We start from the raw sequence: 11186 nt of genomic DNA, 5'->3' as shown, positions 1-11186 counted from the left end.
AGCTATACAGAGGAATGATGAAAACCCACTTGTCTTGACATCTTTTTTTATGATACCGATATCAAAGTCTTTTGCAGAACCAATACAGCAAATAAATTGAGGTACATTTGCATCATTTCTGACTGTATAGATAAGTAAAATAAAAGTGACCATATGCTGAAGAACATTGCAGACATGTATGTAATTAATTGATCAACAGTTGGCACTGAAGAGGAAGCTGTGGAAAATAAATGACTGAAATTAAAGAAGGTAAACAATTTTAATGTAAAAAGTTAATTACTAAGAAAAAGTCCTACAATGGACTGGCATCCTGTCTTCCAGGATAGGCTCTGGAACACAGCAGCCTTGCATGGGTGACTGATGAAAATGGAATAAATTTTTAAAAATTTCTTGCAGTCAATTATTAAAATTCATTATACCTTTATCTGAAGTTTTTACAAAGCTGAACTTGTGAATAAATCAAGGGACATTGTTATTAATAACCATTTATTGACTATGATGTAGTGATACAGGCAATTTTAGATTTAGAAACAAACTGAAGTATGAACTCCATGGCTGGGAACCCAGTCTATCAGTTACTCAGAGTGAAGTGGTGTGATTCCGAGACTAGGGGGGGACAGAGTACACTTGTTGGAGTGCAAGAGGTATTTGGCTAAATCAGTACATCTGCACACTCAGAGCACTTGTTACAGTTAAAAGGCAAAATGTGATGCAACTGTGTTAGAGCTGCTCTGTGGGGCTGTTACCTGTTCTGGTCAAGGTGACCTTAAGATTAATTAAACTTTAAAAACTGGAATAATAGCCAATTATTTAACAGCCACCAGAATCTGTTTAAAGGCACTGAGAGGAATAAGAGAGTAAAAATCAGACAGAAAAAATAATTCTATGATCAGAGGAGGGAAGTAAAAGTACTATTATTTAAAAATTATTCAAATAAACATAAAAGCACTCATTCAAACAATGATTTGACTATAAGCAAAAAAGTATCAGGTTATAATAAACATATTAATAAAGTTTATAAAAAACTACTCAGGTATCAAGTTACTTTGTTTAGAATTAGGCTTTTATTGTTTGGAAATGCTCTCGATGCAAGCACCTTACATGTACATTTTTCACTCATGGAAAAATAAACATCTGCAAACTAAATTCCTTGTGCTAATTAAAATAGATAGTGTCAAATAGACTAATAAATAAAAACCAATAAAAGATCATAGTCTCTTAAGTGTTATTTCCAGTCATTATATTTATCTGACATCATTGTCCAAAGCAGCCAGTCAGGTTTGTATGCTAAACTTTCTGCAATTATTCTGCCATTTTTACAGCGGGGTAATTTTCTCTAAAGCGATTCAGAGTACCCTACTGGAGTACCATGTCTCTGACTGCTATAGTACTCACTTCCCCAAACAAAGTCATTTTATTAATTTGCCATTTAGTTTACACCTTTATCCAAAGTAATTTACAATGGTTTAGGCCTTTATAGAGCAGGGCATTTGTACTACGGTAGTTCAGTGTAAATACATTGCTCCAAACTAATGCATGGGGACAGGCAAAAGATTCAAACCAACAACCTTGAGTTTACAACTCATTATCCCTTACTGCTACACTACCAACTGTTCCATAATAACAAAACTCCAGACACAAAGTAAAATTATCTAAAGAACTGTAGTGGTGTAAAAACTTTTTCAAATGTATTTTTTGCAGCATTTTGATGTTAAATTTGCTCACATATTTTTGTTAGTTTTAGTAGTATATGAATGGAACCACGCCATCAAGTCAAACGACCTCACCAGCCACGAATCAGACCGGCCAGGTATAAAAGAAACTGCTCCAACTCACCGTGTTGCAGACTCTCACAGAGCCCACCTGCTTGGCTTGTGATTCAGCATGACTCCTTGTACACCCCATTCCTGTCTGGCCCTTGTTTTCCAACTTCTCGGCTTTAGACCTCCTATCGTTTTGGCTATCTGTCTCGTTCCTCGCAACCATGCCCACGCCTGAGCACAATTCTTATCTGCTCCCTTGTCAAGTCCCGAAATAAACGAACCCGCAATCGAGTCCACACCTCTCTCCCTGTCTCCCGTCTGCGTTTGTGACACTGAGAGAGAAAAGGTGATCCCAGTACTGTGTTTATTTCATTAGTGTGGAAGATAATGGCATGCAGTCCTAGGTGTGAACAAGCAATTGCCCTATAACTGTAATAAATCTAATGTAGGAGTTGACTGGATAGAGTCAGCTTTGTGAATATAACAAGGCAGGATTTGGGACAGAAATAATTTTCAACTAGAACCAGTACCAGCAAAGTCATGATGGCAAAGTTGAGCTCCACAGAGATGCAGTATATCACACTTAAAGGAAATTTCTTAAGGGTTCTGAAGATGAGTTGCTGAAGCCTATGAGTCTCAACAAGATTACACAGTCATTTCTAAGGCCTCAGCCAAACCACAATCAGCCCTACTTATTAAATGGAGAAAGTTTGGAACAATCTTGACTCTACCTTAGAGTAGATGTGTTCTCAAAACCTCTCCAGAAGCATGAAATAAAATTGTTAATGAGCAAAAAAGAACTCCAGAACAACATCCAAGGCACTGCAAGCCACTCTTGCTTCAACTCAAGTCAGTGTTCATGACTCTAAAATAAAGACACTGTCTCTTAAGAGGCTGTCTCTCAAATGTGAGTTTGAAATGGATTCATTCTGTATTAAGCCTTCATCTTCTCTCTGTGCTAGGTTTTCTTTAGGTGGTCAGTTTTCTCCCACAGTCTAAAGACATTTGTTTTTGGGGTACTGGTAGCTCTACATTGCCTGTACTGTGTGAGACTACCCTACAATGGACTAGCTTTCCCTCCAGGATACATCCTGCCTCATATCCTGTGCTTCCACAACTCTGCACTAGAAAAGTGGTAATGAAATACGGATAGATTGTTTTGGAAATGCTGCTATTTATTTTAAATTGCTTTACAGTTGTAACTCACATATCTCGTCTTCACTGTGAAGCACTTTGGCTAAGATCAAAGTAGTGTCAGCTCAAAAAATAACAGACATTCTGTGTTGCACGAACTAATACATATTAAGTAAAACTAAAAGAAAAATTGAGTTTCATGAGTAATGCTTGTTGAGGTTGCAAATCCTTTTAGTGCAATGAAAGAATAGTAAATAAAGTCAATTGACCTGTGGAGGAAAAGTCACATTACATCTGCCCACAATTTAGAATTTAAGTAAAATAAAGTTTGTTATAAAATTCTACTTTGTTCACCGAATTCTTATTAGTCCAAGAAAACTGTTAGAAGTGTATTTGTACATCATTTATTTGAGTAACCTAGCCAAAAGTGAATATATTAGCCTACCTGTATTGAAGAAAAATATAAATGTTTTTTAAAAACACATTTGAAATATTTATTCTGCATGCATACAGTATTGTGGCATATTTTGCCTTTGACTTGTATTATGTTAAAAGTTTGAATAATAGCTCATTGTGAGACTGACACTGGAAAAATTCATATTGTTATTGAACAGTAACGGAAAAAGTGCTCATCTTTGCATGCGTAATAGTTTACTCCGATTCTAATTCTCTCAAAAACTTTTAGAGATTAAATTGTATTTTTTCCATCAGATATCACTTATTAAATAGACATTATTGCAACAGTTCCTTCTTTGTAACAGTAATTTTTTTTTCACATTACGTAGAACTGTCTACCTGAGTCACATTTTCCCCATTTATTTAAATTAACATTAATTCATGGACAAAACTGATATTTGAAGATAAATAATGTGCTTAATTTACTTCAAGTTCAATAAATCAAATAATTTAATTTAGTTTTTCTGTTTATTTCTCCCTGTGCATGTGTGGACATAATAACTGTACATAGAATTAGCAGAACTTGAAGAAAAACAAAATTTGTTTGTTATATAAACGTCCAATTCCACAACTTATTGGGGTAGAATAATATTGATTATTCCAGGCAAATGGTATGCCTTAAGGAAAACTTTGCTTGTGATTCAACCACATAAATAAGATCTATGAAAAACTGAATGGAGTAATTGTAGTGACTTCAACCAGTTTTTTTTGTAAGGTCATCCAAAATAATTTCAATTTGTTACAGTGCAGACACTTAAATACGGGCTTGCAGTCGACCTAGATGGAATGTCACATTTTCATCACATGGTGTTCATGAAATGTATCTTGCTCACAAAATTTACTAACAGCAATAAAGTGAACAGTTTCAAGTCAAAAGTTTACTTTAAAAGATCTGTTTATTATATTTCCTTATTCCTTTGGCAGAGAATAGAGCCTTTGACATTTTTAGACTTGCTTTTAGAGTAAACTGTTATTCAAGGCGGCACAGGAAAACACTGCACGAGTTGTTGAAGTGTGAAATCTGGCAAGACAGTTATCTAAACCCATCTTGTCAAGGACACTGTAAAGGCTTAAGAATTACTTGTTGCTCCCTGACAAAATTTGCTAATTTTGAGAAAGGCAGAACATTTAGTTTACAGAATACTAATAACTATGTGTATAAATTAATACAATGCTATACACAGGTTTGTTTAGAGCAAAGCATCTGCTAAATATTTGCTATACATACACTTTATACTCTATAGACATAACTTTAATTTTATTTTCCAATGGCTAATTCTGGAAAATGAAGTATTTTGTGAAAGGAAGAGGTCTTGTTTCTTTTAAATTGACTTCATTAAATATTTTAATATGCTGATTTATGTTTTATGGTCACTATAGAGATGTTATTATACTGTTTGAATGGCAGGCCGTGCCCAGAATTATCATTAATAATGCTTTTCAAACGCTATGAATAAATTTGTACAACCCCATATTGATGGCCATACAGAGCAAACCTTTCAGTCTTTGACAAACTAACACTTATAGTCAAATGGTATTGAAATATAAAAGTGAGTGTCTTCAAGCTAACGCACCACGATGAAAAATAAAATTGTGATTTTTTTCCTGGTAGGGTCTGTCCACTTGAAAAGAAAAACAGCAATGTTGACAGCCGAGGGAGTGAAAGAAGGGGTGGGAAATATTTTTTGTAGGTTGCACATCACAAGAGTATCATGAGATTTCAAAGAAAACACTCAATAGCCTGTACTTAGCGCTTAAGTGCTATGTGACAACCACTCAGAATAGCAGAAAATTGTAAACTTGCCTGTATATTAAGCAGACTGATTATGAAAAACAAATTTTACAAGCAGCGTTTGAAATCTGGGCTTGGAAATCATTGCCTAGTAAACTATTTTAAATATTGGCTTGATGTTCAGCTAAGCTGACAGTTTTCCAAAGCAACTTAAAATGCTGAGCTACCTACAATTATTTACCGCTTTATACAGCTGGGTAATTTTTAATGCAGAGGAAGTACCTCGCTCAAAGGTACTGTGACTACAGAAAGGATTCAAACCTGCAACCTTTAGGTCCAAAAGCAGCAGCTCTAACCACTAGGCCACCAGAAACCCTAGAAATAGCTTCTACTTTTATAACTGTCATTACATGAGCACCACACTCATTTCAAGACACTTCATCCCTCATGAGAATATGCAGCTAAGACTTTCCAGGAGAGGTGGGACGACAGTTGTTTACACAATGAGTTTTGAGCCACTACCTTAATTTCCCATTTTTATTCACATTTCCTTGCAACAGCTATGAAAATAAAATAGTTACGAAATGGCAAATGTTCTGGAAATAAAATATAGCACAATACAAAATTTATATTGTAAAATCTAACATTTGAAAGTGATCCATTGTTGCAAATGGTGTACTGTTTCCAAACTAAATTTACTGTAATTAGCTGGAGAGATTTTAGGTGAAGAACACATTGAAATGCCCACTTTACAACACGGGGATACATGGCACATTTCGTTTGTTCGCACATACAATTTGACAATAGTTACATGTACTTGTTTGCACCATGTGGCAGTTTCCTGAAACAAATCTTAAGCCTTGTTATTTTAATAGCTCTGTTATGTATGATCGATTACTGATCAAGTGACACCACGTGTCAGACTGGATGGAATAATATTTAGTTTTCTCAGGATAACTGTCTGAAGACAATACAAGACCTGTTCTCAATAGTTACATTTGAAAGGCGCACAATCACGAAAACCGTTTCAGAAAACTGGCAGAGCTTTTCTAAAGCTTAAATTCAAACACGTACGCACACTAAGAGATGCGGTGTCTTCCAGGAACTTTTACATTCTGGTGTAGTAAATCGCTGTAATGCATGATCAGATGTGCTACCAAACAAAATGCATTTTCTACTGCTGGCATCTGAAAAAGGTCCCCTTCGGCATCTTCCCCCCGGTCTGAAATTTAATTTTAAAAGAAATTTTGTCGCAAAACTGAAGAAAAAAAGAGAGAGAGAAAAAAAAATCTTTTTTGAAGGTAACCTGTATGTGTCACATTTAAAGCCCGGCGCTTGCAGACAAATTGTTTAAATTAACGAATTGTTACACACACGTGACAGGGTGCTGAAAGAAGTTAAAAAGTTGACACCGAAGTTAAGAAGTTATGTTTAAAAAGCATGACCGGTATTTTCCGTTTTATAGTTTACAAAAAATAAGTTTTTGCGTATCAGAAAAAAAGACGGTCGTTTTTATTCTATATGTATGATATGTCATGTACACTGTCTTAAATTACTACGCATTTGCACAGAAAAGACCCTCAGTTTACGCACATTTTCATTCCAGTTTCGTGAATTATTCAACTGAAAGCGAGCTATTCGTTTCACTAAGTTCGTTGTCACGTCTTCAAAAAAAAAAAAAACAAAAAAAAAAAAAGAAATTGTCTTGTCCAGTTATTATATAATAAAGTGAAGAAAATTACACACACACATACGCAGCACATTTTTGCTGTTTTCTTACCACAATTAATTTTTCTCGTGATAATGAACTTGAAAAAATATGAAAACATAGTTAGTGATTATGAAGTAAAGACAAAAAGCACCCACACTCGCGTTTACCTGGGGGCGTGAATCACTGTGATTCCTTTTCTTTAAAATTAACTATGCTCAGTTTATGTCAGTTTATTATTGAAGCACTTTAAAAGCTAGGAGGAATGCAATTTGGGTGCTGACGAGACCCTGGGGGGACCCGTCCAGGGATTATGTTTGGGTTAAGAACTGATGTCCTGGTTACAGTGAGACACTGGCCGGGAGCCCAGACGACCGACTGTCCTCTAACTGGACACTGCCAACATGCGTGTAAAGTCTTTGACCCCCCTACCAAACTCGCTATGCTAAAAGAGGGTTTGCCAGGGGTTTCCCATTCCACTGTCGGTCCGGATCCCACACTGTTGTGGTGCACTGGGACGCTGCGCCTGGCCGGGAGCCCCAGGGATTTTCTGCTCACGTCTGGAGACCGTAAGAGCGGCAGAGGTGGAGGGAGGATCGGAGCCACTGGGGGCAAATAGGGGAACTGCACACTCCCCGCCGGGTAGAAGCCGTAGCGACGAGCGTACGGATTCCCTATCGCGTACGGACCCAAGTGTTGCACCATGAAGGCAGTCTCGTCTCGCAGAACATGATCTGGTTGGTGGTGTCTTTTGAACCTTTTCCTTCTCCTCAGAAAACTCCCGTTGTCAAACATGTCTTCGGACTGCGGGTCCAGGGTCCAGTAGTTGCCCTTGCCCGGGTTGCCCGGCTCCCTGGGGATCTTGACGAAGCAGTCGTTGAGGGACAGGTTGTGTCGGATCGAGTTCTGCCACGCGGGGAACTTCTCCCTGTAGTAGGGGAAGCGACTGCTGATGAACTCGCAGATGCCGCTGAGGGTCAGTTTCCTGTGGGGACTCTGCAGGATGGACATGGTGATGAGCGCGATGTACGAGTAGGGCGGCTTTACCACGCTGCTCTTCCCTTTATTCTGTAGGGGACCCCCCGGGCAGTCACTCTGCTCTCCCTTAGTCTCCTCTTCGGCTGCTCCGTGTGTACTGTGGTGCTCAGAACAGCTCCCTGTGAGCACCAAACCCTTGATCTCCTCTGCTCCGTGGTCTCCGTGGTGGACATCACTCTCACTTTCCACGTCCGTCGTTTCCTCCTCATCTCCTCCGACGACGTCGATATGGGCATCTTCAGCTGCCGCAGTCCGCTGAGACATCGGCCTGGAGTTGGTGCCTTCAGAAAAGGTCATTTCGGCTTCTCGGAAGTCAAGCAACCGAACATAAAAGCGCTCGAGCGGTCGCCGGGGGAGCCAAGCGCGTGCAGGTGCCACGATCACTCGTCAGCTTTGGAACCGTTCTCCCCAGTGATACCACGCTCCTGCAGCCCAGTAGCTTCTTCTCGAAGTAACTTTCCCTAAGAAAGTGAATAAAAGATTAAGAAGGGGCAGTCAACGGTAACGCGCGACGGAAATATACACTTGGCACAGTCACATGCTCTCGTGACGTCGCACCCTTTTAAGCTCCAGCTGAGTCGCCTTTCTGAGGACCCAAAAGAAGATCTTGTCGATTTCTTCTCCACCCTAACAATCCCTACACGAGCTGTCATGTGTGAAAACACACACACACACGCGCACACACACACTTTCTGACCCGCTTGTCCCATACGGGGTCGCGGGGAACCGGAGCCTATGTATGTAGTCGATTTTTTAAATGAACTCATACAAAGTTTACGGAATATTTTATGTACATGTGATGAGCTGTACGCTAACAAAATTTTAAGAATTATCTTGCAACAGTCATAATTATACATTTAATGTAACTTCTTTTTGCATCATTAATAAATCATTAATATTTTAATTTAATCCACAAACTTGATATAGTTTTAACATGCATTTTCACATGACAAAGCTTAACTGAAACGTTCATCATAAGTGGAATAACGGGATTTCAGCGGGCTTGAGAACTCAAGGCCAATCTGTCCATTTCTAAGGACACGCAGCTCGTTCTTCACGCTGCCTGGTGGATTTTCAGCGTTGCGATAGCGCAGCACACACACACACACACACACACACACACACACACACACACACACACACACACACACACACACACACCGAGTAGCCTGTACAGCGGCAGCGCTCGGCCAGTAAGAGTGTGGAAAGCGCTCTCGCTATCCTGTGTACCAGTACTTCATCATATTAATTAATCATTGCCTTCCATAACATAAGTTTATAATAAGAGCAAGAAGAAGGCCAATGAAGAATTTTGAGGACGGTCGACAGATTTAAGGGTTTAATATATTTGTTAACAGAGTCATTCTTACACGCAATGCATTATTATAGAACAGCAACATTACAATTGCATTCACTTTGGGAAATTCCGATAACAAATAATAATTTCAATATTTGCGATAAACCATATTATGAATTAAAATAAATAAGCGAAGAGAATTTTATTTCTTCAGTGTTATTTAAGACATTTGACCAGAGCCCGACTTTACATTATTTTTATATGAAATAATCTTCTTCTTCTTCAATCCATTCACAACTAGATTTTTAATGCAGTGATTTAACAGTATAATGAACACCGTTTTTCCAGGAATGAGTGTACTGCGGTAAAACGTCATTTTCTTTCCATAACAATATACAATATAACCACTCTGGTTATAAAGTCTGTACACTGATATCTCTAGTCTGTTTGTAACTCCATAGTAAACATTAACATGTTTCAGAAAAACCCATAACAATAAGAATAACAATAAAGTGACAATTCAGTCAATTCATTAATAACTGCTGGTCTGCTGAATCACAGAAACAGGGGGCAAGATAGGGCGCAAGCCCTTGATGTGACACCAGTGAATCACTTTATTATTCATTAATTTCAATCTACACCAAAATTAAAACTGATAATAAAAATACATCTCCTCAACCCTCTATTCAGTTCTATTGATTGATTCATCGCATAAGTATACTGCATCTGATGTTTATCAGCTTCTAGACACTTTCAAATCTTGTCATGTACACATCCATAAGGGCTGAAGGAATCAGATGTCTCTTGATTTATGTCAAAATGTAACTCCCCACAAACTCCAGTTGAATAGTGGTTGCTGACTGCTCAGTAACATAAATATTGGAATTAATGTTCAACAGTACTCTGCATTCTCCAAGAGTAGAATTCAGCGGTAAATACTGAAATGTCTCATTTTGTGTTTCTACTTACTGCATTTTGCTGCCTACTACTTTGAAGGCTAAAGACTGAAGGCCAAAATTCAGTTTTTCTTTGTAGACCAGCCGGAAATCTTTGAAACTAGAATTGTGAAAAAAATACATAAAATAACACACTGGGGGAAAGAAAGTATCTTTGAAAAACTGTAAATTGAACTATTATAAAAAGAGCATGCGGTGTACAGGAATTCATAGGGAACATTTAGTTTTACTGAAAGCAAATTGTCATTTCTTGTAGGAAATATCCATTAATGCAGCAAGTCAGAAAGCCTTCACTTACAATAACAGGACACCACAGCATAACAAATCCTTGGCTAAATTGCTGAAAAAGCCATGTGACAGCAAAGAGTTTTAAATATAAAACCAAATTTCCACGTTAAATTGAAAACAGTCTATACTAGAAATTAGGGCTATCCTTGTCAGTTGACTTACATTAAGATAATTTCATTTCGAACAAGTGAAGTTGTTCTTTGAAACGTATCAAATGTTTACAAAGTACTTAATGTGCTGAATGTAATTGACTATTCTGGTGGGGAATTTGTGTCAGAACTGGCGTCAGTGCCCAGTCAACAGATCTTCCCACGGAAGACAAATTCTGCAATTGTGTCAGGCAAAAGTTTAAAGAACTCAGACTACGTACTGCAAACTGGAGAAAAAGATACTGCTGCATGGCCCACAACTTGACATCATTACATGGCATTAACAGCTGAAATTTGTAATTTTACCATAAGTTACATTTTTAAACCATGTCTTACAAATTCCATGACTATTGATTAAACTTTTCTACATAACACAAAGAATTTAGTTTCAGAATAAATCAATAACAAGGAGCATAAAATCTGCCATTTAAAGACCAATCTCAGATGAGTTATCACAACATGCAAGAAGCAGTATATAGATGTAACTATACACACACACACACACACACACACACACACACACACACACTTCCAGAACCGCTTGTCCCATATGGGGTCGCGGGGAACCGGAGCCTACCCGGTAACACAGGGTGTACGGCCAGAGGGGGAGGGGACACACCCAGGATGGGACGCCAGTCCGCTGCAAGGCACCCCAAGCGGGACTT

The 11186-nt window shown here is 38.2% G+C and overlaps 1 protein-coding gene across 1 annotated transcript; it reads right to left on the bottom strand.

The window, feature by feature from the left end:
* Positions 1 to 3157: 3157 nt before the first annotated feature.
* On the bottom strand, positions 3158 to 8396 carry LOC108934996 (forkhead box protein D3-B-like). Its single transcript, XM_018753244.2, has 2 exons — positions 7226 to 8396; positions 3158 to 3166 (listed from the first exon to the last, which is right to left on the bottom strand). The coding sequence occupies exons 1-2, from the start codon at positions 8126 to 8128 to the stop codon at positions 3158 to 3160; spliced, it is 912 nt and encodes a 303-aa protein (XP_018608760.2). The 5' UTR covers positions 8129 to 8396.
* Positions 8397 to 11186: the final 2790 nt, after the last annotated feature.

The sequence above is a fragment of the Scleropages formosus genome, chromosome 3 (assembly GCF_900964775.1).
Source record: "Scleropages formosus chromosome 3, fSclFor1.1, whole genome shotgun sequence".
Taxonomy (NCBI): Eukaryota; Metazoa; Chordata; class Actinopteri; order Osteoglossiformes; family Osteoglossidae; genus Scleropages; species Scleropages formosus.
This window is presented reverse-complemented; position numbering and strand designations above follow the sequence as displayed.